The 27,950-nt window shown below is 37.8% G+C and overlaps 1 protein-coding gene across 2 annotated transcripts; it reads left to right on the top strand.

Annotated features, from left to right (window-relative positions):
• On the top strand, nt 1-27,944 carry POC5 (POC5 centriolar protein). 2 transcript variants are annotated; one of them, XM_058827477.1, is made up of 12 exons: nt 1-64; nt 4,081-4,176; nt 8,544-8,691; nt 15,725-15,906; nt 16,262-16,438; nt 18,677-18,781; nt 19,489-19,668; nt 20,754-20,916; nt 24,121-24,239; nt 25,011-25,124; nt 25,962-26,138; nt 27,545-27,939. In XM_058827477.1, exons 2-12 carry the CDS (start codon nt 4,093-4,095, stop codon nt 27,692-27,694), a joined length of 1,599 nt encoding a protein of 532 aa, XP_058683460.1. In that variant the 5' UTR covers nt 1-64; nt 4,081-4,092; the 3' UTR covers nt 27,695-27,939. The 2 variants fall into 2 exon arrangements, with proteins under 2 accessions (XP_058683460.1, XP_058683461.1); XM_058827478.1 differs by lacking the exon at nt 19,489-19,668 and having other exon boundaries at nt 27,545-27,944.
• The last annotated feature ends 6 nt before the right edge of the window (nt 27,945-27,950 follow it).

Raw genomic sequence — 27,950 nt, 5'->3', positions numbered from 1 at the left:
TCCTCTTCCGCTCCGGCAGTTTGAAACCGTCGGTGCCGGCGGCCGGCGCCGCCGGGGCCCGCAGGTGAGCGGGGGGGGTGGCCGGGGGCCGCGCCGTCCTTCCCACAGCACCCCTGCTCCTGTCCGGGGACCGCGTTGCCGCCCGCCACCCCACCCTGAGTTTCTTGAGCGTGCCAGTAGGTAATCCCTGTCCGCTAGTTGGGCTGGTCGCCTCAAAAGCTCAGTATAAGAAAAGAAAAGGGGAATTTCACGCTCATAATCGATCGTATTCCCAGCTGCCTGACCCCTTTGCCTCCCTGGTTTCTGTGGGACACTCAGCGGACTGTCTTTGTTGTCCCCGGCTGCCATGACAGCCGCGGTCTCAACGGTGTCGGCGCTGACGGCGTCGGGGGCAGCTGCGGAGCTGCTGCTGGGAGAGTGAAAAGCGTGAGCAGCGCTGCTTTGCAAGGGGGTACAGCTAAACGGAACGAATATGTCCTGTCTCTGCTGGCAGGCAGTGTAGTTCTATCACTGACAGTGTCCACCAGGGTTCAATAATGGGCCCAGAACTTGTTCATCCATGACTTGGATGAGGGGGCAATTTGCTCAGCAAATTGGGAACACAGAGCTGGGAGGAATGGCCAACACCCCAGAGTGCTGTGCAGCCCTTCAGAAGGACCTCAGCAGGGTGGAGAGATGGGCAGAGAAGAACCATCTGATATTCAGCGAAGGCAAATACAGGGTCCTGCACCTGGGGAGGAACAACCCTAGGTACCTGGGGCTGACCTGCTGGGCTGCAGCTGTGCAGAGAAGGACCTGGGGGTCCTGGTGGACAACAAGCTGTCCATGAGCCAGCAGTGTGTCCTGGTGGCCAAGAAGGACAATGGGACCTTGGGGGGCATTAGGAAGAGCATTGCCAGCAGGTCATGGAAGGTGATCCTGCCCCTGTACTCATCCCTGGTGAGGCTGCCAGCTGTGTCCAGTTCTGGGTTCCTCAGGACAAGACATGGAACTCCTAGAATGGGTAGCAGAGGCTACAAAGATGATGAGGGGACTAGAGTATCTCTCCTAAGAGGAAAGGCAGGGGGAGCTGGGCCTGTTCAGCCTCAAGAAGAGAGAGGAGACCTCATCAATGTCTATAATTATCTAAAGGGAGGGAGGGTGCCAAGGTAATGGAGCTGGGCTCTTCCTAGTGGTGCCAAGCAATAGGACAAGAGGTAATTCCGAGAAACTGATACACAGGAAGTTCTGCGTGAACATGAGGGGGAACTTCTGTATTGTGCAGGTGGCCATGCACTGGAACAGAGTACTCAGAGAGATTGTGGAATCTCCCTCATTGGAGATATTCAAGAATCACCGGGATGCAATCCTGTACCATGTTCTCTAGGATGACCTTGCTTAAGCAGGAAGTTGGACTAGATGACCGACTGTGGTCTGTTCCGACCTTACCCCCTACATGATTCTCTTTCCTAGGTGTTGGGTACTCTGATCTGAATGAAGCACTAAATTATTTGGAAAAGCATCATGCTTAGTTAAAAACAAAGCCAAACCCACAAAAACCTGAGCTTAGCTTAATTCATTCAAAATTAAAGAGGGGAACGAGGTTGGTGAGTCAGATCAAGGTCTTTATAGTTGCATCCTGTTTCTTAAAAGTAGCAGTGTTACTATTGCCGTTGTATGCTTATGGTTTGGAAGAAACTGCTGTTAGCAGGAATCTTTCTTTAATGAAGTCAGACATATATTTTGACAGATGCTTGGGTAAGTTTAGAAGAACTTGGTAAGCTTGAAGATGTTCTACTCACTTGTCTTACACCATATAATGATTTGCAGCTTAGCAAATTAGCCTGTTGACCCAGAGGTGGTGTCTTAATATCCCTTGATTTCTCTTTTAGAAACTTATCCGGTATTTTGTGGTACTTAGTGCTTGTTCACTGAGATCAAAGCTGATAAGTTATTCTTAGGCCGGCTTGGCTGCGCAGAGATCTTCTTCTGAAGCTAAGGCAAAAAAGGAAAGCATATGCCCAGTTGAAGCAAAGTCAAAGAAATACAGAGAAATACAGAGAAATACCTCTCCACAGTAGACAGGAAGTTCATATAGCCAGAGCTCTGTTAGACTTGAAGCTGGCCAGTACTGTGGAGGACAGAAAAAGTAGTTTTTAAAAATATGTCAGTAATGAAAAGCAGTCCAGAAATAACATGAGCCTGTTACATGATGAGGATGGTCACCTTACGAACAGGACTAGACAAGGCAGAAATGAGTTCTTTGCTTCATTGCAACATTGACACCATTGTTGGTCACAGCCAGCATGAGTTCATGAGAAGAAGGTCCTGCCTGAGAAACTTAATACCCTTTAATGACAAGGTGACCCTCCTCCTTGATCAAAGGAAACCAGTTGATGTGATCTTTTTGGATTTCAGTAGAGCTTTTGGTACTGTCTCACAGTATCCTTCTGGACAAAATATCTGGCACACAGCTGGATAAATGCATCATGTGATGGGTGAGCAACTGCCTCACAGGTTGGGCACAGAGGTTTACAGTGACTGGGGTGACATCAGACTGGGGACCTGTCCCTAGGGGGTTCCACAGGGCTCCATCTTAGGCCTGATGCTTTTCAACATCTGCTTAATTGACTTGGGTGGAGGAAGAAGGCATGCTAAGTTTGTTGACAATTCTGAATTGGGTAGGGCATTTGATTTCCTCAAAGGCAGAAAAGCCACCTGGGACAGGGCTGGATGTATGAACAAGCTGGAAAATGAGAGGCTGGAGAGCAGCCCCAGTGAAGTGGTCTGGTGGGTCCTGGTGGATGGCAAGTTGAACACAAGTCAGCAGTGTTCTGGCAACCAGGAGGGCCACCTGTGTCCTGGGGGCATCAGGCACAGCATCAGCCGGGCAAGGGAGGGCCTCACTTCAAGTGCTGTGTGCAGTTCTGGGTGCCACAGTATAAGAGAGACATTCTGCTATTTGAAAGCATCCAAAGGAGGGCAGTGAAGATGAAGGGTCTTAGGGGGAAGTTGTATGAGAACTGACTGAGATCACTTTAGTTTATCACTTGTGATTAAGGAAACTTTCGAGTTTTAGAAGACCAAAGAGCAGTTTCAGTGATAAGTAGAGAACTAGATCCACTAGATTGTATGTCAGGGGCATGATCTTACAGAACTGAAAACAGAAGTCAGGACAGTGGTCTTAAGTTATTGAACAAACTTTTCAATAAAAACCTTTCTTTTCTACTTCCTTGGACTTGTCTGCATTCACATGGGACTCCATGTGCCATCCTGTTTCTCAGAAAAATCAGTCATTCTTTCGAAGTGTACTGAAAAGGGAAGGTATGACAATATTTCTAACTTCCAGCTGCAAATACACAACAGTTCCTGTATGTGCTAGATAGTTGGTGCTTTGTGATCTTTGCTAATGCACACACATCTTTGAACAGATCCAGGGCTTTTAGAGTAGCCAGGATCCACAGTTTGAGAAACTATGTAGGAAAGCATATGAAGTTGACTTTTTAGGATTACAGAAGTATCTTTTGGTATTGAAAGAATTTATTGGCTAAAAGAAGGTAGAGTGCTAGTATGGAGCTATTTCATTATGTAGAGAAGCTAAAACCAAGGGATTTATAAGGAATAATTCATGTGAGAGAGAAAAGAAGAAAATTATCAGACCAGGAGGCAACAAAAAAGTCGGAGCTGAGGAGGGTGGTATTTCTTCTGTCATCATACACACAGATATACAGGAATAAAAAGTACAAAATAAACCTTCATTAGACTCCATTTTTTGTATTTAAAAAATGTGGTTGGTATATGAGGGTCGAGCAGGAAGTAGGAGGGCCCATAAGGAAGTAGGAAGACGGTAATCATGCCTTTTGAATCTTGAGGCATGGGTAATCTCAGCATTTGAAATTGTCGTTTTACTGTTTTTTAACATTTTTAATCATTGGCACAGAAATGAGCTTGCCATTCTGAAAGGTATAAAGTTATCCATGGCAGAGAGAGCTTTTGTGATGCAGGAAGAATCAGTGTTTAGAATATATGTTTATATATATCATGAATATATGTTTACATATTGAAACTGAAAAATGAAGTTCAGCTTCTACTGTTTTATAGACTTTGTGCAGAATGTCATCTGATGAGGAGAAAAGCACAAGTCCAGTTTTGCCAAATGACTTTGTTCAGGACAGTCCTGTTTCTTCAGATCCTCAGGTAGGACAAAGGCAATATCATTTGATTTACTGACATGGCATTTTATTTGGCAATGGATAACTATGAGGAAATCTAACTAAATGTGCTTCTGTTTTATATATACAGGAAAATAATAAAAATGTTAGTGAAAATAAACAAAGACCACAAAAAAACTGATGCTAAAGTACATTCAGTTAGAGTCCCCTTTTGTGCATTTCACAAGGAATTTTTGTAAAAATTATCTGAACTTTAGAGTTTGATCAGTTGCAAGTAAAATAGTAGTTTTCTTACCTTTTTTTTTCTAGTGTTGTTCTTTGTGCTAAGTCTTATCAAGAAGCCAGAATTTGACACAGTAAGATACAGTAAGATAGAAACCCATTATTTTTCAGACATGAAAAGTAACTATATTTTAGGCTTTCCCCATGATGTAGTAAAAACTGGAATTTTTTAAAATGGATTTATTTCCTTTGGAGTAGTAATATGGCTAAGTTAATCACAGAAAGGAAATTATTGCTTTTTGTTTTGGTTTTTTTCTACTTTCTGTGTCAAATACATCAGGACGTGCTGTAACTATAATACTGGGAGATTTCCTTTTCTGTGCTCATCATTCTCTCAAGAGGATGCAGTGATCCTGGATAAAGTCTTTGTACCATTCTTTTAAAACCAGTAGATGTTCATAATTTAATAATTGATTATTCTGGTTTGAGTAGTATACTGTATGGTTTTTTTCCTACGGGAGGATACAGTCCAAATTAAGATAGTTTTGACAATAATATGTTTTGCTCGTTGCCTGGTAGAAATGCATCTCCACATTTGTGACCTGGTGAAATGGGCATATACAGCTGCAAAACTATTTAATTAAGGAGTTTTCTTTTTTCTTTTTTTTACCATTTGGATTGACTTGTAACTTTTAAACGACATTTTAGAGGCAATTAATTTCTGCAGCTCATATACTTCTCTATTTGTGCTTGTATCTCACGGATAAGTTTTCATGATCTTTTTTTAGGAGTAGTAATGTATCTGTGTTTCCAATGCTTTTAATAGTCAGAGAACAAGATAAAAGCATCATGCTGCAAATTTTGAAGGACCAGAATTTTCTGTTATGACCAGGTTGATTATCAAGGAGGCTCTAAGACTACCTTGTAGAGAATGAAAAAAATATACTAATGAGCAACTGGTTTGTGAATGAGAATGTGTCTAGAGAAGAACAGTCCCAGTTGGAAGTGACCTACATCAATCATTGGCCAAACTGCCTGACCATTTTGTGGCTGACCAAAAGTTAAAGCATCTTACTAGAGGGCATTGTGCAAATGTCTCTTAAACAGTGACAGGCTCATGGCATCAAACACTCTTCCTAGGGAAGCCCATTCCAGTGTTTGCCCTCTTGGTAAAGAAATGCTTTGTAGTGTCAAATCTGACACAATCTCCCTGACTCAATTTTGAACCATTCCCACTCATTCCATCACTGGATCCCAGGGAGAAGAGATGGACACTTCTCACTTTCCCTGCTCAGGAAGCTGTATGGAGCAGGGAGGCCCCTCAGCCTCCTTTTCTCCAAACTAGACAAGCCCCAGGCTACCCTGGCAGAAGTTTTTTGCTGTTGAAAAAGAACTCTGAGGTGACAGGTGATCAATAGGAATGTTGACAGGGAAGCACTCTATTGTGTTTAAATAATTTTGGAAGGTATTTTGTTCAGTTGGGCCTTTTTGATAATGTGTTGCTTTTAAATAGAGACCGGATTATTACTTTTTCCTTACAAAGAGATCCACTGGTTCTTAGAGAATTTCCATTACTTATAATTGTATATATAGTATTGTATATAATTGTAATATAATATTACAAATCTTTATCCATTCAATCTGTTCTTGCCATATTGTATAGTAACCTTGACTACAATTCTTTGCAGTATCTGTAGATTTTTACTTTTAAATTAGAAAAAAATTATCAAAAAATATCTGATTTTTTTTGTGCCATTTGTTCGTTGCATCACTACGTTTTTTTTCTACAAAACCAAGGCACTAAACAGTCAAAACTCCACTGACCTTCAGGTCATAGAACTATATTCCTCTAGTTTTATACATGAACAGAATTGTTAGCTGTTGACAAAACAGCTTGGAAGTTTTGTTTAAAGCAGAACCAAGATAGTAAACCAAAGACATGTTGCTATTTTTTTATTTTTTTTTTGTTTTATTTTAAATGTACTGGTCAGCATTGCATTCCAGTTGCAACATATTTGTTATGGAATATTGAAGACTGAGGTGATACACTTAAATCACTCAGTGTTTCCATACACATTCTCACGGCTGTCTCCAGGATTATTTTTTTCATGTGTCTACATTTCTGATTACAATTGGGATACTATGCTTTCTTTAGTATTTGCCTTTCAATTTCATTTCAACAGAGTTGTAATATTGCAATTTATAAACATTTATTTCCAGATTTGTCACTGGATGCTGTCTGTTGACACTTACTGTTGGCGCATAAGCGTGCGTATTCCTGTAGAGAGTGGATTCTTTGAGTTTTAATAAAGGAGTTAGAAATTGAAAGAAATTTCCTGCCATGACTTGATACATGTATTTTGAATTCTCGGCATGTCTATAGTAGGACAGATTGTGTGGTAATGAATAAATTTGGTGACTCATTGTGGGACACCCACTTGGATCTGACATCTAACCTACTAGGTCCTTTGAATTGACTAAGATAATCATGGAAGCAGTTGGATCAACTCTGTCTGAGAACTAACTTGTTTGTGGGGAGGAATTAGTTTTAAGTTGCTCTTTGTTTAAATGATCTCTTAGAAGAAGACAGAGGTGTGATCTAACATGTTCTGCAGAATCATTTAATTTGTATTAGTTAAGGCTAATACTGGCTTTTACTCAGCTGAGATTTTGTTGCAGGGAGTTTTGTATGGTCCCACGTAGTTCCTGATTGAGTAACATATCTGAAGATACCTGTTTTCTTCTTTTGATGTCTTATATCATCTGAACTATATAAATTTAGAAAGATAGGGCTGTGGAAAAATTGATAACTTGTTGATTTGCAGCTAACTATACCTTTTACATGGAATGTGACACACTAACTTATCCAAAAGATACATCACATATTTGTAATTCTATAGCTTTGTATACATTTATTTAGTTTTTTACTATGAACATGATTAGAAGATGGGAAATGGACATTTATATGGAAACTAGAATTCAGATAAAATGTACCAAGCCTAGCTTCTTAAATTCTCAAATTAGTTGAAACACACAAAAATATAGAAGTTACACGGAGAGTTTTGAAGTATCATCCTTTTCTGTTGTTAGGTGCAAAAATATACTGCATGTAATTGGTACCTTTCATTGCTAGTTTTCACTCTTTCCCCAGGTTAAGGAGGAAATTAATTTTTGAGTTCACATTTGGTTTCTGAGGTTTCATTAGGATACTGAACAGAACTGATGTGATCAGAACTAATGTGATAATACTAAGTGAAGAAAAAATAACTGCTAGTGACCTGGTTTAGTGTTTTCCAATGAACCTTGTTTTACAAATCTTTAATTAGTAGATTTGATTTGGTTTTAGTATGTAACTGGTACTGGAACTTGTTTAATTAATTACTAGATTGCAGTAATAATATAGATTGTTTACAGACTCGCAATGAATACTAAATACCTTCATCCTGAATCTGTTTCATTAGGAGGTTTTTAAAAAATATTAACTGGCTTACTTTGGTGCATAGCATAATGCCACATACCAGTTAGATGGGTTTATAGCTTCTGAACATGAAAGCGTCTTTCTAACTTATATATACATATTCCATATGCCTGTATAATTTCAAAAATAAATAATATAAGGTGAGAATAATTATATCTGCTTTAAACAAAACTGTGTATAATCAAATCTCTTTTGATGATTGGCAACTTCCATCAAAGAAACTGTAATGTTACAGAGTGTGAAGTGTGACTGTGTTCAGTAGAATCTTTGTCATAGCTATAAAAACACATATTTTTCTTCAGAGCACTAGTAGTAGCAATTATGAATAATAGTGGTCAATTAATAATTTATATGATCTGGGGCTGGAGTTTTTTTCCAGTTCTTGTTTTAGATGCCTATTACAGTATTCAATGCTGGCATCTGGCAGAGTCTTTCTGTGCAACAATTGCAGTGCATATAGTTGTAGTCAGAAGGCATGTGAACATTAAACAGGAGAAAGTTAAATTATTATAGTCATTGTAGGAAAACTGCTCACTGTTGCAACTTTAAGGGAAATCCACTTAGTTTTCACCATAATAATAAAAAGAAGCCTCTCAAAATCATAGAAAATAATTTGCACTTCTTCTTACATATGCCTATTTTTTAAAAATGTAATTGTAGTTTTGTAATTCTTTGTCACCACTTTGCAACAGGATGAATATGAAGAGCTGTTTCGTTATACTGTAGTGACTCCGAAGTTTGAACAGTGTGTCTCAAAGTTACCAGAGCCTGCATCAGAACAGAGACTGCCTGACAGAGTTTCAAGGGTAACAGATGATGCCGATCACCATAAGACTCCAGGTACTACGACCAAGGCTACAACCAAGGCTATGTGTTGGGCTTACAAGAGCAATGATACAACTTTTGTGACTTACATTTTTTAATAGCTTCAGTTTGAAAAATATGTGTACCACATTTGTCGTACATTTGCATTTTGCACAAGAAATTTAGGAAGGCATATTCCCTGAAGGGTTCTCTCTTTGGCATCACTTTCAGATGACAGCGTTGATGTGCTGACACTTCTTCATGTTTTGTGATGCATATGTTTAAAGATTTTTGATGTCATAACAGAAAAAGGGATATCCTTTCTTACAGTATACTTCGTTGAAATTTGATGGGTAACAGCTGGTTTTGCTCAAGCTTGTACTGCTATGATGAAGAGATGCATATTGAAACAAGGATTATTTGGAAAGAAGGGTTACCTTAAAAGGGGTTTGTGTATTGGCTGATCATGACACTACATGAATGTCATTCTTGCTCTTTCAGTTCAATCCTGTTATTCTAGTTTTATTTTATTGCTTGGTATTTAGGACTCTAAACTTAATGTCTTGCGATGCATTATTTACATGGATATTTTTGACTGGGTTTTTTTGCTTCTGTCACTACCATTTAGACTGAGAATTTTGCTTTGATTGAGAATTTTGCTTTGCTGTTAATTTTGCTTCAGAAGAAATAGTAAACAATCACACCTGCATTATTTCTTTTCTAGGAAGTTAGGCATAATCAGAAAAAAATTATTTTAAACTAACTTCTATTCTTTATCATTCTGTTTGATTATAAAAATATTTAGCTATCTTTCTGTCTTCTCTTTTATAATCTTTGTGGATGGCTTTATGTCTACTATCTAGAGGAGCAAGGGACATATTTATATCTTCCAACTCGGAAATTTATTCAATACTATCTCTTAAGTTTTTAGATTCTGAAGCAACTGCTAGACAATCTGTATGGAAGGATTAAGGCTACAGGAGATAGCAAATGATAGGTGATGGCAGCTATGTAATGACCTTTAGCCCTTCTGTCCATCAAATCCTGCTTACCTGCTGCTCTCACCTTGACCTCATGGCACCAGTCCCAGGATACACCAGGCCTTAGGATGGTCTGTGTGTTAGCCGAAATCTGAGCAGGACTTACATGAGCAGTTATGGCAGAAGCAGAATGTCTGCAGTACACAGATCACAGTGCAGGTCTGCCTCCTGTTGCCAATCTCTGTATATGAACGATCATGACACAAGCTGTCCCCTCTTGCTGTGACAGTCTGTGTGGGTTAAAGCCAGCTGAAGTTAGTTTTGCTAGTTGCTTAGTTTTTTGTACTGTGCTGGCTCAAGCCATGCTTGTGTGGCTTGCACAGAAATGCATAGAGTTCGCAATTAATTAAGGCCACTTGCACAAGCAGTTGATCCACTCAACTGGTTCAGCGTTTTATGAAAAACAAAGGCCACCCAGAGCCCCTTCCTGTGTTGAGATAACTTCAGCTTTCTTTGAAACAACCATGGTCACTCACTGTACTCTTCCCAGAGCTCCATGAGCAGAAGGCTTATCTCCTCTGAACATTCTTCCATTGTTGATCTGTCACATCACAAGTCACGTATTTCCAGGATTCAAGTGCACTTATAAAACTCTTGATTTGTAAAGCCATTAATATAAGCTGCTAGAGCTGTTTCTCAACCTGAGTTGGTGTTCTTAAAAGAGCAGTAGAAAATTTCAAACCCAGCTATGTGGAACTATATTATGGAGCAAATTCTAATTTGGGTATTGTCCTCAGTGCTCTCTCTGCTTAGAGTTTTGTCTCCCAGTTTGAGTGGAATATTGTTTTATAAAGGAATTTTTGTGATGTGTAATAGTGCTGCTCATGAGAAAGAATGTCAGAATCAAAGCGATAGACTCTTGTGGTTATTTGGTACATGACTGTATACTCTATTGTCTATCATATTTGACTGAAGAGAAAGTTGTAGCCAGCCACCCAATCTCCTGTCTCTCTTTAACTCTTTCAGATGGATTATTCTATTTTTAATATTTTTTGGGGAGTGTATTGGGTTTGCATGGCCAAACTTTGGTAGCAGGGGTGCTACAGGGGAAAGCTTCTGTAAGAAGCTGTCAGAAGCTTCCTCCATGTCCAGCAAAGCCAATTTTAGCCAGCTCTAGATGGACCTACTGCTGGCCAAGGCTGAGCCAAGCAGAAATTATGGTAAGGTCTCTGTGATAAGAGATTTGAGAAAAAAAAAAGTTATTGCACAGTTGTAATTGTGACCACAGGAAAACGGAGTGAGAACATGCAAGAGGAACAGCTCTGTACACACCAAGATCAGTGGAGAAGCAGGGGCAGGCGGTGCTCCAGGCACTGGAGCTGGGATTCTCCTGCAGCCCATGGTACAGACCATGGTGAGACAGCGGTGCCCTGGCAGCCCATGGAGATCAGTGGGAGTGCAGGGATCCACCCACAGCCCATGGAGGAGACCCACCTGGAGCAGGTGGATGTCTGAGAGGGGGCTGTGACCTCTTGGGAAGCCCCCACTGGAGCAGGGACATGCAGATCCATGGAGAGTGGAGCCCACACTGGAGCAGGTTTTCTGGTAGGACTTGTGGCACCATGGGGGACCCACAGTGGAGCTTCCTGTCCTCCGAGGACTGCACCCCATGGAAGAGTGACCCACACTGCAGCAGTTCACAGAGAGCTGTTGCCCATGGGACGGACTCATGATGGAGAAGTTCATGGAGAACTGCTTCCCATGGGAGGGACCCCGCACGTTGCAGCAGGGGAGACTCCTCCGTGAGCAGGAATAACGTGTGAGGAACTGATCATAACCCCCATTCCCTGTCTCTGTGTGCCACTGGGGGAGGAGGTAGAGGTGAGAAGGAGGGAGGGATGCAGGAAATTTTACTTCTTAGCCTGCTCTCATTTTTTTTAGTGAAAAATTCAATTAATATCTCTAATTAGAGCCTGCTTAGCCCATGATGGTATTTCATGAGTTATCTCTCCCAGTCCTTAACCTCAGCCCATGAACCCTTCATTATATTTTCTCTCCCCTCTCCAGCTGCAGAGGTGAGTGGGAGAGCAGCTTTGGTGGCTGCCTGGCATCCAGCCACAGTCAACCCACTCCATGGGGCTAAACATCTAGCCTATCAGGTCTTTGTTTTTATGGCCACAGAAGCGAGAGGACAGAATCCCATTCCCTTGGTTGCTTCTCTTGAAATATTTGAACAGGATTATCTTTTTAATACACCTGGTGTTACCAAGTTAGAATTGTCATTTGCAAGCTCTCGTTAATTGTCATGGAACAGGGGAAAGAAATAGTCTTATACTTGATGATGATCAAAATTTTGCATTGTAGTTCTCATTAAAAGAGTTGTATTGCTGATGGCAAGGAGTCACTCAGGTATTTATTATCTTTTCAGAAGGCAGCACCCTGCAAAATACAATTTCTCTATTATTTTCAAAATGGAAAAAAGTGATTAAATGCAGTAAAGAAGGTGCTTCTGAACTTCCTAGAGAGCAAAAGAGACAAGAGTAATATTTACACAGACTCATCCTGCTTCTGTCAATTACATGTTATAAACAAGTTTCCTTTGCTTTGCTCCTTTATTAATATCTGTGTTTGGTGTTCAAAATATCACTATGTCTTCTCAGTCTGGGAGAGAGATGGGTTATGCTTCCTTGAGACAGAGCTTGAAACAATTTAGTTCTGAAAAGGTTATTTCAACTTTTAGGAAAAGATCTGATCAAAATATTGAACTCTTCTATATAATCACTAGTACTGATTGATGGTGATTACGTATTGAAGTAGTGTTGACCACAGTGCTAATGGCCACAGAATACTTAGTTTTTTCAATTATGGTAATAACAAGATTTTGAATGAACAGTGAGAAAATTGTTAAATTCAAATTTAATACTCTAATGCTTAAATTCAAGCTTAATACCATACCTCTAATGCTGATCAGGTGGGATTGTTTATCAGGTTGTTTCTGAAGGACAGTTACTTTTTTTGTTGAACTCCATTCTTTTGGCACTGCTTGCTTGTTCATAGTAAAAATCAGACATTTTGACATTTGGCTCTAATGCTGCTACTTTATTAAAATAACAAAATCATAAATTATTAGGTTAGTGTTCTATAACTGTAAACCAAAATGAATGAATGTGCTGAGCATGGAGTTAAAATCTGAAAGTTTGCTCTTCTGCAGAGCTTCTCAAGTTTATAATTTATTTTCCCCTCCTCCATGTGATGGTATTGGAGCCAATAGAGTTTCCAATGCTATGCGATGACTTCTGAAATTAAGTTTTGGTTATGAAGTATTTGGTCTGGATGCTACCATGATGGTAGAAGTCTGATTATTGGTAATCTCTATTTGTTGCAGAAAATTTAGCTATACATAGTATTTTCCCTAGCTGCTTTCAGTCAAATTAGAAAAGTAATTGGAATAAAAATACTGTACTGTTCAATTCAGTTCAATGTCCTAATATTTTTAAACTTTGAAACATAAAACTTAATTTCCTGTTCTTGTTACCAGTTTAGTTGATTAAATTTGAAAATTACTAAGACTGAAGCAGTGAATTATTTCTTGCAGAGATGTGCAATGATGACTCATACTCAGAGACTGGAAAAATTCCTTCTCTTCAGGCCTGCCAGTCCTCAGTATATGTCCATTAGACTTCTTAGAACATTTTAGCAAATTGCTGTGCTCAGCTTGGGCTACTAATAGCATGTCACGTGTGAGAACAGTCTGTCAGAGCTTATTTACTTAATCAAGGCAGAAAGAGTAAGATACTAGAGCAACACAGAAAAACCCAACAGTAATAACAGACATCTGGATAAACAGCTAATTTCATTACCTCCATCTAGAGATTTGTTGCAGTAAATGTGTGTAGAAATTATTTAATAAAGTGCATTTCTATACTTCGCATATCCAAATGATTCCAATATCCTTGATACCTTAGTGCACTGCACCTGAATGACATCATATAATTCTATGGAAGGAACAGAGGTGACAGAAGGAGAGCATTAGATGCAAGAATTAAATTAATACGTGTACAACTGGAAAATTATGGCAATTCTGGAAGGCCAAGATTAATTTCATAAGATGATGTAACATGTAACAGATACACTTGGTGGATTCAGTGAAGATACAACACATCCTATGCTAAAAGAGAGAAAGAAATATTTTAGGATAATCTGTTCATAGGGAAAATTAAGGAGAAGAGAGTGATGAACTAGTAGTAGTGTGATTCTCAGACTTTGGCAGATGTCAGTCTATTTTAATATTCTGTTTTGATCAATTCCATTTTGTTCTGTTGGGTTGTTTTTTGGTTTTGGTTTTTTTTTTTGGAAGGTATCTTATAAACTGTGCTGTATTGGTTGGATATCTTCATAATCTAACCAAGCAGTAGAAGTTTAAAAATAAAAACAAAACGTCATGCATTTCATGTCACAGCAGAAGGAAGGAGTGGCATGCAGGAATGGGGAAAAGTGGTGAAGGAGAGAACTGTGAATGTTAACATTTGACAATGGTAACAGTGGCAGATAATTTTATTGTCAGATGCCAACCAGATTCTTCATCACAGAAATTAGATGCATTTCAAGTAATCTGGATTATCTGTCTGCCATGTCACATATTTTGGAGATTTTTACAAGCAACAAGGATTCAAATTCTGCCACAACCTTAGCAACACTTCTGTCATTTTCAAGGGAAACAATGACAAAAAGCTAAAGCCTGATTTTAATATACTCTGTGATGGGGAATAATCTCTTTGTGGTCTTTTGCCTCTGTAATAGGGTAGGGCATTTAGTCTATAGAAATGGTGTGTTAGATGACACTCAAGCTGGTGTTAATTTCATGATGTGTGGTTGTGTATTACCTTGAGAGAAATATCAAAAAGTAATTGTAATTGCCTCTGCATCGGAGTTCTTCCTTATTTCCTTTTGTTTTGGAGCATGAGGGCAGCAGTTTTGTGGCAGGGAGTATCAGCTAGACAGCTCTTCTCATTTCCTTAGCAAAGGAGACCTAACAGTAAAAATAACTGTAAAAGAGTATCAATCACCAGGCTCTGCCTTAAATAAATTAGAAACATACTTTTCTAGTGTCCACTGAAGATCCTGTTTTGTGACAGATAAGCTTATCTCTTCTAGGTTGAACCAAAAAATAGTACCTATCAGACAATGTTTGTTTTCAGAAATGAAGACTATAATGTTGGAGGTTTCATCTTTTTTACAAAAGAGAGTATTTTTTTAAAGTTGTCGTGTTTGTTCTTATTAGCAGAAATCTGCTAATGCCTCTTCTTTCTAATTTTCTTTTATTCAATTGTCAAGTCAAATAACAATTTTTTTGTAAGGAGTAACTAATTATAAAACAATATTTTACTTCCCAAGTTTGCTTAAATATTAACTTTATTCGCGCCTCAAATGCATGCAAACTAGCTTTTGAGTAGGGATTAACTTTTATTGCAGTGGCTCCTAGCCACAACTCCTGAAAGTAAGGATTTATTGTGTAAGGCATTATATAAATTCATGGTAGATACTTCCTTTCTCAAATTGCTTGAGCTCTAATTAGATGAACAAATTGAAGGATTTAAGAAAAATGGATGTAGGTACATATTAACATGGAAATATATCCACAGGCTACTTTGTGAATTCATAAAGGAACACCACAGACCTCAGGTGTTTACAGGCTCATTGAAGAAAAAGGCAAGAGTTAGTAGATTGTTGACCTGAGATGTTAATTGTCAAGAAGCCTTTACTTAGAGATGTTATTTCTGACTGTATTTTTGGTGCTTGGTTAACTTATATTAAAATACAGTATCTTAATATAAGTTAAATACAGTATCTTAAGGGAGCAGTACTTTTTAATTTATTAATGTTACAATAGGATTGTCGGTTTAAATATATGTGACCAGGAAGCATGTATTAGAATTGGATTGGTTTTTCTTATGTGGAGAAAGGAGGTTTCTGATGTCATAAATATTTTATTTCCTTTTTACCAAAGCCTGTCTTCTGACTTCCGTTCAGAATGTGGACCAGTTGGCCTTTCCAGAGTGTCAATCCTTATTCTCTTGTTTCGTTTTCAGTCTTGACATCAGTGAAACAGGCTGGTATGGAACAACCTGCTTTTTCAGAAGCAGCTTCTTTTCAAGGATCTACACATGGTCCAAGAGAAGTCAGCAAAACCATAGTGACTGAATTAACTTTACCAGATGAAAAAGTCACTCAAATAGAAAATATTCTTGATCTCTGGAGTGGAAGTCTTAAGGTATTTATATTGTATGGCATCATAAAAAGCATCCACAGATATCATGCAGATGCAGTGTGTTTGCTGGGAGAATGGTGCATTTTGTTGTTTTTGCATATTGCACATAAGGATATGTAGCATAGAATATCTTGTTTCAAAAACTTTGGAATAACTGTCTCCATTAGGGATGTTCTAATATCATGATTCAATAGTTCATTGTGTCTGGTTCATTGTGTCATCTCTTTACAGCCTGTTTAATTAAGGTATCACTGTAAATATGTCTCCTTAATTTTGCTAAATGTTTTAAGATTAAAATAATAGAGAGGAGGGAATAATTTAAACTCATTGCATTACTGTCATCATTTTAACTTTTCAGACAAATATTCTGACTGAACTGAAAAACTGGAAACTTGATTTGATTCAACATCACAAGCTTCAAATGAGACAAGAGAAAGAGAAACATGCCGCACATTTGAAACAACTGCAGAATGAGATGGAAAACTTGAAGGAGTTACTTCATACTTACGAAATCTCTGTTAGGAGGAAAGATGAGGTAGTAACTCAATTTCATATTTTAACAGTTCCTCTCTGTTTAAAAATATCCACACTATATTTTTTGGTCCATCTCTTTGAACAATGTCTTTTTTGAAGCAAGTAACAAAGAAGGAAATAATATATTCAGACTATATAGTAGAAAAATAATTACTGTTGCTGACAGGGTTGTCTGTACTAACAGTGAAAACACATTATATATGCATACTTTGCATTGTTTGCTTCTTAAATCTAGAGTCTACTCTTGTTTCTTATTTATTTCATAAAGATCACACAGGCTTAGATGAGCCTATTAGCTCTCACACTTTAAAAGCCTCTAACTTTTCAATTATTGGATCTGATTTCCTCAATTTTAAATGGGCAGCAGTCTTGTAAATGTTGAAGAGCCTCTATTTTATTTTTGGGAATACTACATTTGTATATGTACTTAAGAATGGACATTTGAGAGTCCCTGGTTTACACTTTCCTGCTGTCAACAGTGTAAACAACTTCAAAATTAACTGGAACTGTGAATGTGGATATAAAATGTGGATATTGGCAGTTTTGCAATCACATAACATAACATTGAGTCTTCTTACTGCTACCCTGAACATTTAACCTAGTACTGAGAACACTTAGTGGAGTTTGGGTTTCTAATTCCTACTTACATTTTCAAAAAACATACATTGCAGGAGTTAAAATATGAGTAAGATGGTGTTGTGTGTCCATTTGGAAAACAGGCTAATCTTACAGACCAAGCAACAATAAATGTTGTAACGTTACAGTAACAGAATTAGTCTTGTACAATGTAAAGTAGTACCTATGTGCATGGTTATTTCAGTCTATACCTTTCAAACATCTAATTGTGTTGGATATCATTGTATGTCAGTTATACTTAATGTGCTATAATTCTCAATGATACCTTGAAAGCTCTATTTTGTTTTCCGCTTTCAAAGAAATTATTTTTTCAGCCAATTTTATAGTTCTGTTCCTAACAAGAAATAATAATAAGTAAATAAATAAATAATTTTAATAGAAAATTACTGTTGCTGACACCTGAATGGAAGGTGGCTGTGCTTCCATGCGTTCATATGTCACTCCATAATTACAGAAACTGCTGTATCCTGATGTGGACATAAACCAAGATCCATCAGCCTCACAAATATTACAAGTATTAGAGATTCTTATTTCAAATTGTAAATCTCAAATGCTTTTAATTTACAAAAATGTGCTTATTAACAAAAATAGACTTAGGTTAAGACTTCTAGTGGCTAGCAGCATGTATACAGCATTGAAAATTGATTTTTATGACACTTTTTCAACAAAAGTAATTAATATATCAGTTTGCTTTCTATTTTAATTTCAAATATCATTCATTTCACTGATGTATGTTCAATGATTATTACTTCTAACAAATACAATATAATGTTAACATATGCTGCCATGTATTATTATAAAATGTTGTTCTCGACAATATTTATGCAGTAGTTAAAATGACTTTACATTTTTCCCCAAAGTCCCACAATAGATCACTACTGACATTTGGAGTTGCTCATATGTGGCTGATGGCAGAATCTAGCTTAAGAATTTAGGCAGAAATACGAAGTAATATTCAGATTTGGAGTACCAAATTTGTATAATACCTGGCTTAATTATTAATTGGTTAACTTCAGCTGTTTATGTGTACTCATTAAATTTAGCGATTGCTGGTAAAAGTCCCCAGTTGCAGTCTCTATCCAGTACTACATCTTACCTCTCAAATGTTTTAATTGCTATAAGCCTATAGAGTATCTTTAATGAGAACTTCTGAAGAGAGTAACAATTCTTAATAAGATTTTTAATAAGCAACAACTTAGCTTGTTTATTCTGTTCAGACAAGTAAAACAAACTTATAACATGTTTCTGATTTATCAAAATTCTCTTTGAAATAAGAGATTCTTCTGATGTTGTGCTACAGTAACGTTTAATTATGAGAAAGTAGCTCAGAAACCAGCAAATGTAGGAGGAAATAACAATTCAGGAACTTCTCCTAAAGCTACACAATGGAAGTGTCTCAATCTGAGTGTTGAAGTCACAGGAATTTTACTTCTGGTTTGAACTCTGATTATTGTGTCTTACTTGATTAGAGTAAGGGGAAGTTTCAGTAGAAAACATCTGTTAAAAGCAAGTGCTTTAAGTGAAAAATAACTGACAAAGTACATTCTATTTGATCTTACAGTGATCACAGCTATTTTAATAGTGTTAATAAATATTTTTGCAGGTAATTACTAACTTAACCCAAGCATTAGAAAAGCAAACGGACAGAGTAGAGTTGATGAGAAAGTTTACACTCTGGCGGATTCAGCATGTTAAAGCCAAACAAGAGGTATGTGCACAAAATCAAAATGCAATGAAAATGAAACCTCTGAACTCAAGAGTCAGAGCTGCTGCAGTTCCTGTTAGAGTTTGAAGAAATTATGGTGTTTCTATTTTGATGTGTTTGACGGTGTCAAACAGTTGGAAAAGATCAGCTCTAAGAAGAGCGTTGCTGTCAGAATACTCTCTGGAATGGGAAGAAAGCAGTGTCTACTGACGATTTTGATACAGAGTTGAATAGTAGGGTTGTTTTAAGGTAGTTTTTTAAACAATCCTGAAGTCTAAATTTATTCAAAAGGTAAGTGTTTTACACTATCTGCAATCTTTTTGACTGCAAGTTTTTTATGATTCCTGCAGTGAATCCAAATGTGCCACATATCCAGCAAATGGCTTTACACATCTCTTTACATTGTGTGTGAGGTTGTTGTTTGAGTATCATTAAACTAAGAGTAAGTCCACTGTTGCGTATAGCCTAGGAGTTCACAAACTTGGTTTCTCGTGGTGGGGATGGTAATGTGCCATGGCACATGTGCAGAGGCAGCACTGAGCTGCTGCTGCTGCTGCTTGTGTAACTCTTCACTGCAGGACCTGTAACTCAGTTAAGAGGTTTCTGCTGTGGTCTGTGTAATAAACTGTAAAACAATCATCCACAGTGGAGTACCGGATTTTTTATCAAGCCTGAACTTCCATATGATGTGGTTGTATTTACTTCCTAAGGAATATGCAGTTAGAATGGCAGATGCACATTTCCGTACAGCTTTGATGAAAAAGGTGTGGGCAGCATGGCGCTCTCTTAGTGAAGAAAGATGGAAAGACAAAGTAGCAAAAGCCTGTCAGTTAAGGGCAGAAGATGTCTGTGTTCAGCTCACCAATGATTATGAAGCCAAAATTGCAGAGGTAAAATCAATTTTTTTTCCCTCTTTTGCTCCTTGACTCCCAATCCCCATCCCTCCAAGTATCTCTTTCTCAGCAAACCTAACAAACATGAGTATTTTTCAGCAGAACAGGGCTCCCAAGTATATGAGAAGATGTGAATGGATCTAAGAGCACTGTTATGTTTCCAGACATAACTTTTTTCCCTGCATCTGATATAAAACGTTGCCAATCTACATGCACAGATGACATAAATTGGGCTTTCCTGAAACAAGGCACATTTATGTTTGCCTACCAATGGGAATGCCATTTGTTTTCTAACAACATCCTGTTAGTATGGGCTATGCATTTTGAGATCTTAATGAAGAAGACAATGGAAAGAGAAGACCATTATTACTTTGAATGATCATAATGAGTACAATGTTTTTTTCTGTAATAGCTACTCTGTTAAAGGTTGAAATTAAGTTTGATTTTTCTTTAGCTTGCTGATTAAGCTTGTTAAACAATTTTCAGAGCTAAAGGTGAAATTGTCAGCTGTGGATTGGTGCATGCTAAATAATCAGTTTTAAAATACAACTTTTGAGAGATTTGTATTTCAGCAAGAAGTTAAACCCAGAATTTTAAAAACAGGCTTACCAAATGTTTCTTAGGAGAGCAAAAACTGTAAGTAACAACTTGCTCTGTTCTCTTCTCAGCATTTTTAGTTTTTTACAGTATCTAGAGAAGAACTGGTGATGAAAATTTACCCTTATACTTAAATAATTGTCTGAGAATGCTTGCTCTTCTATTGAATGAGCCCATGTTTCTGGAGAGATCTGGGTTGTGCCAGATGCCAACTTCTAAAAGACAAAAGCTTGCAAAATATATTTCTGCATAGGTAGAGTCTGACAGTCCTTTTCAATAGTCTTGTCCTTGATACACTCTATTATTAATATTGTGCTGTACTACCAAGAAACTACTATGAGCTGTTCATCTCTGGTGAAGCAGAGATTTTCAAGTGAAAAATTCTATATTTTTAAATATAGTAAATGATTTTGAAAGTTAGATGAATATGTTTGTAGATTGTATTAAGAAATAAGAGAGACCTGTTTCCTCATTCTGTTTCATAGTTAACTGCTGCTTTGGAACAGACAAAAGCTGAGATTCTGCGACTGCATAGTGAAAGAGATCAGTATGAAGAGACCATGAAGAAAGCTTTTATGCGTGGTGTATGTGCTTTGAATCTGGAAGCAATGAGCATGTTCCAAGGCAAGGACAGTAGGCCAGAGCCTGGTTAGTATGAATAGCAAGTTTAATCTGGTAGTGTGTGTGTTATTTTTGTTGGATTTCTTTGGGATTTTTTGTTTGTTTGTTTTTTCTCTCCTTTTTTTTTTTTAATTTGAGAATTTTTTGCCATACAGAGTTTATTAAACTCTTATTGCTTTAGAATAAAGCAGTAGTCCTGCTGAGTATGTTGAGAAATACTCCGATTCTGGACTTCATACTGCTGTAGCTGAAAGGAGGAACATGTTCTCTTCATCCCACACTGCTGGGAGAGGGATAATATGCAGCTGAAGGCAGAATGTCAGAGGTGGCAAATTTCTTAAAATACGAGGTTATGGAGCAGTGAAGATGATTTCCTGAAAATTTCTTTATGCTCTGGAATCTCAGTGTGCAATGAATCAGTTTTTCCCAGACAGCTCTCTAATCTTGCCTTTGAATGTAAAAAGGGCAAGCAGATCTCTCAAGTTCTGTATTTAGTAGTAGCTCCATGCCAGAACAGGAAGCACCAGTCTATTTTTATCAGCAGCATACCCTTAAAACCTGTGCAGCTACACAGGGAAGAGCTGCACATGCTTACAGATGTAATGAAATCACTCCCTCGGAGTGAGGCAATCCGTAGCAGTGGGAACATAATCATGCTGGTGCAGCAACCTACGTTAAAGAGAAAATAGGCGCAGGAGTGCCACAGCTATACATGTGGCTCGACAGCCAATTGAACTGAAAGAAGTTGTTAATAGCCTTAGACAAGTAACTTCCATTACTAAATTAAACAATCTTGCACAGAAGTTTCTGAACTACTTTAGAGGAATTCTTCACCAAAGAAGGTAGATAGGAAAAGGAAATCAAAACCTGGAGATGTAAGAGGATACTTACCTGAGCAGCTGTCTAAGCCTGTAAAACATAAGTGCTTAATGTGTAAAACTTATTTGTGCTTAATAGTGGTATGTGTGCTTAAGAAATTAATATGAAATTAGCTAAGTGTAGTATCTGTGTGCTAGTGAAAATTTAGGATCAGTATTTGTAGAGGTTAAGATTTCTTAACCTTCTAAGGAATGATTTCTTGAAGATCTTGAGTTTGGGAATAAAATTACAGGGCATTTCCCAAGTACCTTATCACCATGTTACTAATAAAGAATTATTCTGTCTTGAAGCATTATCTTTTATTTGTTTGTTTATTGTTTTCAAAAACATTCAACAGACAACAGGTCTCCCTGATAATGAAGGGTAATTGGTGTGAAAGCATTGTTTTTGTATACCTATGAAAATAAGAGTAAGTAGGAAGGAAATTAAGAAAACCGAGCTCTAGAATAGTTGTGACCAACCCTTGAGTTTCATGGACCAAAGATTTTGCTTGATTTTTACTAAGAAGCTGGAACTGATACTCTACACCAGCACATCTAAAGATTTTGCTGTGCTGGATGTTAGAGTACCTGTAGCTCATTTTATTGTGTGCCCACTATTACGCTTTTTTTATCAGGCTGCATAACATCTTACAGACTCTGTGAGAGTCCTTGGTCTCAAGCAGGTCATCAGGTTCCACCACCTCTGATACCACCTGCCCCAGGCATACTATATTTTTCTTACAGCCAGATGGTGGTTTTAATGAAGTTAATTACATAATTATTTAATATGTTTGAACAACCACTGATCTTCATTCTCAATCAGGTAGAACAGTTATCAGGACACTGGAGGACTGCAAGCATCAGAGAAGATGATTGTGATTTGTTTCTAGTCTTTTAATCTGTGGACATCAAAACTTATATGTGCCAGAATCTGTCAGCAATTATAAATTTATATGAACACTGCAGTGCCACCTACTGTAATTGGATATAAAAAGCAGAATTTCACCCCTTTACAAATTTATTATTAGGTTATTTTAATATATATTTAATAGACACACAATCTAATGGTAAAATACATATATCTCATTATAATTATTTATTAATAGTGTGTATGTATCACAACCTTAATGGCTTCATAATATTTAGTGTCAGTGTTGATGGAGTTTAAGTTATCTGCCTCATTTGCTGACTTTTTTTTTTAATTAATAGTATATTAAGATTATTTTGACCTATTTATATATTCAAAGGAACACTGAAGCCGCAGAAATTCATAACTTTTGCTTATGAAAATCCTAGCACTGTTTTTCTTCAGTAACATGAATCATATCTGACTGGTCTATTACTGCATTGGTCTAGTCTGTGCTTAAGCTTAATGTGTGTATACACCCGTAAACATGTACAAAATGCATATTCTGGCATGCTTTTACTCTTGATGTCTACAAGTATTGCACAGATTTGAAGCACTTTCTTTCTATTTTTCCTGCTTATTTCAGCTAATGAAAAAACCCAAACACAATTACCACACGGTGTCACTCTAGTTCCTGGAATGAGCAAATTTCTTTTGTCCTGGAACTCCTGCTAGCATCAGCTTCTTCAGAAACAGGAGACTAAATAAGAAAACCTCTCTCTCCTTCCTTTAAGAAAGTCTGTATTCTAAAAGGAAAAGACTGGAAGTGTTTAGAAAAGAGACTGGGCTTACATCAGCAGATCTGGCATCCCTAGTGATGCCATTTATGTCACACAGTGGGATAGAAGTATCCTAGATGGATTTTGTTCAAGTTTATGCTTGCCAGCCTACCTTGGTGAGGGGAGATGAGAGCTATAGGGTGCCTGTAGATTGTCCCAGCCCTACAGCCAGGATGAGGCCACTGTCCAGCAATTATATGTGGGGATGAGATGCTGCTGCTAATGTGTAACATCTTATTTTACTGCCAGTAAGCTCCTTTAAGAATCTTGTGCCCTCACAGAAGTCCAGTATGAACTTTGTGTTTTCCTATCTAAACTGGATTTTGTCTTTTAGAGCACTTCTTGCACACTGGTTTAAGTTTTGGCAAGCAGTAGGAAGAACCTCAGTTCTTTGCATTACAAGTAGGTGACATGTGCCATGGGGGTATTGAGACATAACAGAGAAACAGGCCCCTTGAAAAACATTTACAAACATCTTAAAAGAGTGTAAAATGCAGGAATGTTTGTTTACATCTGTCTACCTACCTACCTCTATAAAGAACAGCCTGCTTTTTTTAATTAGATTATACAGAAATACCAAAGAAATACTAAAATTTTTGTTGTAACTTACCTTCCCCCATATCCCCACCCCTTAGGGTTAGCTAGATCATGTACTTATCCCATTACGTTGTGTTTCTAATAATAGATGCAGGAAGCAGGAGAAGTGATAATGCTACCACTGGTGCAGGAAGGCCACCTCCTTCACAATATAGTCAACCTTCACCACCACCTCCACCAACAGCTTCTCTTCACATGGAAAATATGGTAAGCATGTGGCTGGAACAGAATTGTATTTCCAAAAAGAAATTACTTGACTGGGGCTTTTTTGAAGAGAGTCCAGATCTAAAAGGAAATGTGCAGGAATGTTCAGACTGCACTGTGAAAATGAAGTGACTGGGGCATGGCTGCTGTGGCTTGCTGTACTTTCATTAAGCTCTTTTTTTTATTTTAGTGAAAATGCATTAAACTAATTAAGATAAGGTCGCTATAATAAGCATAATTTTCTCTCTCAGGTTCTCTCTGGAAAAAAGCTGTTAAGAGGATTTTTTAAAAAAACTGAATTTAATATACTCTGGAAAGATGAAGTGCTGGTTTGACTTCAGACTTCTTTTTTAGGGGCGTAACACATACAGACATTGAGGGAACTCAACTTATTGTACTGTCATATCAACTTGGCCAGATCATCCTCTAATAGCCTGGTTGTTTTGGACATGTCCTGGAGTCATCCTGAAAACTTTGCCATTGTAGAACAGTATCATGCTAGAGAGTAGGTTAGGACAGAGATGATGTGCTTGCCTCTCTCCTGACTTCTCATTCTAATAGTGACAAATGTTATTCACACCATTTCTACAGTTTTTAGAAAAGTGATTCTAAATTAGCAATAAACAGTAGCACTAAAGAGATAGTATCTGCAAAGACATTAAAATTAAAAGGCTAATTGGGATAATCAAAAAACTAACTATCTAAGGAGTAAAATTGTATCTTCTAGAAAGCAGAAGTAATACTCATTCTGTGTAAACTCTGGTTTCATTTCAGTTTTCTAGCCACCTGGCTCATGCAAGCACATCTGAGACTAGACTAGATTCTGATTCTCCAATAATCATTGCTAGCACGACATCAGGATCAGCTGTGACATCAACTCAAAAACTGGTAACATGCTAAAGTTATCTTTTTTTCTTCTTTTAAGGCATAACCATAACAAATATTAGTTTGGGTATTGTTATTTGTGCATTTTTCAGAGCAATACAGGTATGTAGTTGAGGATACTGACAGAATTCACATACCAGTATGAAGATGCTAGCTTGCAAATGCTCATTTATGTTACATAAACTGGTTTATGCTAGGAGCAGTTTTAAATTCTTTCTGTAGATAGGGCAGTGTGTCAAAATGAAGAGTAGAAGTGCCTGTACACTTTGGTATAGTGCAACAGGAACAATTGGCGTTTGACTTGATAACCTTTAGTTATAGAAGGTGCTCTGTCTTGTTATCCTGCTCTTTGAAATTTCTCCCTTATTCCCTTTTCTGTGCTTTGTGCTAAACTGCCCTACTTTTTTTTCCATATTTGACGTAGTTTGCTATCAGCTGTCAGAGAAAGTTGCATTATTGTGTGCATGAGAGCTTTTTATTATCTGCTACGTCACTGCTAGAAAGGATTTCCACAGTGACAGAAGTACCTTCAGCTGTCACTCAAGCATGCAATCAGCAAGCAAAGCTAAACGATCCATGCTGCTTCATTTTTGTCAAATTAGTCTTACTTCCCTCAGGACAGAAGTAATTTGCCTGAAATGCTATCTCACAAGAGAAAAAAATGGAGTAATCCTGGTTGCAGCCAGGTGGAGCAAATTCAGTCCTGTGTAATGTAACTGCATTACCTGCAACATTAAATGTTCCATTTGGGCATGTGGCAGATAAAACTGAGCAGAAACACTAGAGCATTGCAAATAATGTTTAGATTTTTTTACCAATTAATACTTAATTTATTTATAGCCCACAGCAAAAGTAATAACATCTGCACAACAGAAGGCAGGAAGAACAATCACTGCTCGAATCACAGGCCGAGCTGATATGGGACAAAAATCCAGAGCTTCTGGGAGTTTAACAGTGATGGGAGTTGCTCCACCGATGAGTTCAGTCATTGTTGAGAAACATCATCCAGTCACTCAGGTAAATCAAATTACACTTCTTGAAGTATTTTTATTACTACATGTCTGGTAATAGTTTGGAGAAAAGTTATCTTGTGAAGAGGTATCAGACAAAGCTCAGATTTGAGGCCTCTTGAAAACAGCAAACAGTACTTACTGCCTTTGTGTAGAAGGAACTGGTGAGATGTCATGGTTTAACCCCAGGCAGCAGCTCCACACAGCCCCTCACCCACACCCCCACTAGAGAGTTTGGGAAAAGAATCAGAAGGGTAAAAGCTGTAGAACTCATGGGTTGAGAAAAAGGTAGGGAAAGCAAAGGCAGTGCACACAAACAAAACAAACCAAGGAATTAACCCAGTGCTTCCCATGAGCAGGCAGGTGTTCAGCCATCTCCAGGAGAGTCAGGCCCCATAATGCAAAATGGTCACTTGGGAAGAAAAATTACATCACTACAAATATCCCCCCCACTTTTCCTGCTTCTTTCCCCCACTTCATACACTGAGCTTGGTGCCACATGGTCTGGAATCTCCTTTTGGTCACTTTGGGTCACCTGTCCGGGCTCTGTCTCCTCCCGACCTCACAAGCACACCCAGTCCCCTCACCAGTGTGGCAGTACCAAAAGCAGAAAAGGCTCCCATTTCCTGCCATGACTCACAGTTGTATGGCTTGCTCATAGCTTTCAAGAATTGGGCTCCTAAGCAGAAATTAATATTTAAATTGTATGTTCTTAGGAGTTTAGAGATTCAATGTGGCAATTATTTCATTAAGAGCAATTTCTGGATTCGGATTTTGTCACTAGTGTGACAAGGAAAGCACCTGAACTACTGTAACAAAAACTGACTTCTGAAAATGTAATGAATGTGACAGCCCTAGAGATATATTCTGTATACCCATTTTGCAAATAAAAATCTAAGTCAAGTATTTGTCTTGAGTTAATTTGAGAGGGAAGAGAATTTACCTTGATTAAAAGCAGAATGACTACTGTTTATTACACTAAGGTGGCTAGTTTTATGGGCAGAAAATTAATTCTTGATAAAATTGCAAACCTTTTCTTTTCAAAGGTCTTTCAGAGACTGACTCATAGCAAATACTTCAAAAGAAAAGTTGTTAGCGCTACAGGGAAAATTGTGAACAGTATGGTAAAAAAATAAAACAAACCAACCTTGAAATAAGATTGAGGTGATAAAAGCTCAAGCTACTTAGTTAACTGGAAGTGTAGCACTTTGTATTCTTAAAGTGTATTACAGATAAGAAAGGAAAAAGACTTACTCCTTCTGTCAAATAACCATTTATTTTTTCCTTATTGATAATTGTATTTCAGTTTGCTGGATTGCAGGTCTTTCTTTTTAAACTGCAGCTCACCTAGAGCTATTTTAATGTAAATTTTTTGTGCCATTAATTGTTTTGATGTATCTGATTACTTTTCAGCAAACAATATCACAAGCCATTGCTGCTAAATATCCTCGAACTGTGCTGCATTCTTCTGGCTCTACCTCTTCAAGACCTGCAGGACAAGCTGGGCGAGTGCTTCAGGGCCAAACTCATACCATTGTTCAGTCAATAAAAGTTGTTGACTGACTGACTGTCTTTCTCACCAGTTGGGGTTTTTAATCAAGGTATCTCTTCCTGGTCTTTTCAGATTTGATGCAGTAAGGCCTAAAGTACATATCATGTTTTTAACCTTTTCTAAAAAAAAGGAAGGTTTTTCTAAGTAAAAATGCTTTTATAATAAAACCTGGAGGGGGGGGGGAAAAGTAATTGAACTGTTGTTCTACCTCCAAACTTTCATTATTAAGACAAACACTTTTTATTTAAGGAAGCTTTTGCACACTTA

Source organism: Poecile atricapillus, chromosome Z, assembly GCF_030490865.1.
Source record: "Poecile atricapillus isolate bPoeAtr1 chromosome Z, bPoeAtr1.hap1, whole genome shotgun sequence".
Lineage (NCBI taxonomy): Eukaryota > Metazoa > Chordata > Aves > Passeriformes > Paridae > Poecile > Poecile atricapillus.
The sequence above is the reverse complement of the archived record's forward strand: the minus strand, read 5'-3'. Positions and strand labels throughout refer to the sequence as shown.

Coding starts and splice junctions, on each gene's coding strand:
- POC5 (XM_058827477.1), top strand. CDS start 4,093: ATGTCATCTGATGAGGAGAAAAGCACAAGTCCAGTTTTGCCAAATGAC. Junction 16,439..18,676: donor CTGTTAGGAGGAAAGATGAG/GTAGTAACTCAA, acceptor ATATTTTTGCAG/GTAATTACTAACTTAACCCA. Junction 25,125..25,961: donor TGACATCAACTCAAAAACTG/GTAACATGCTAA, acceptor ATTTATTTATAG/CCCACAGCAAAAGTAATAAC.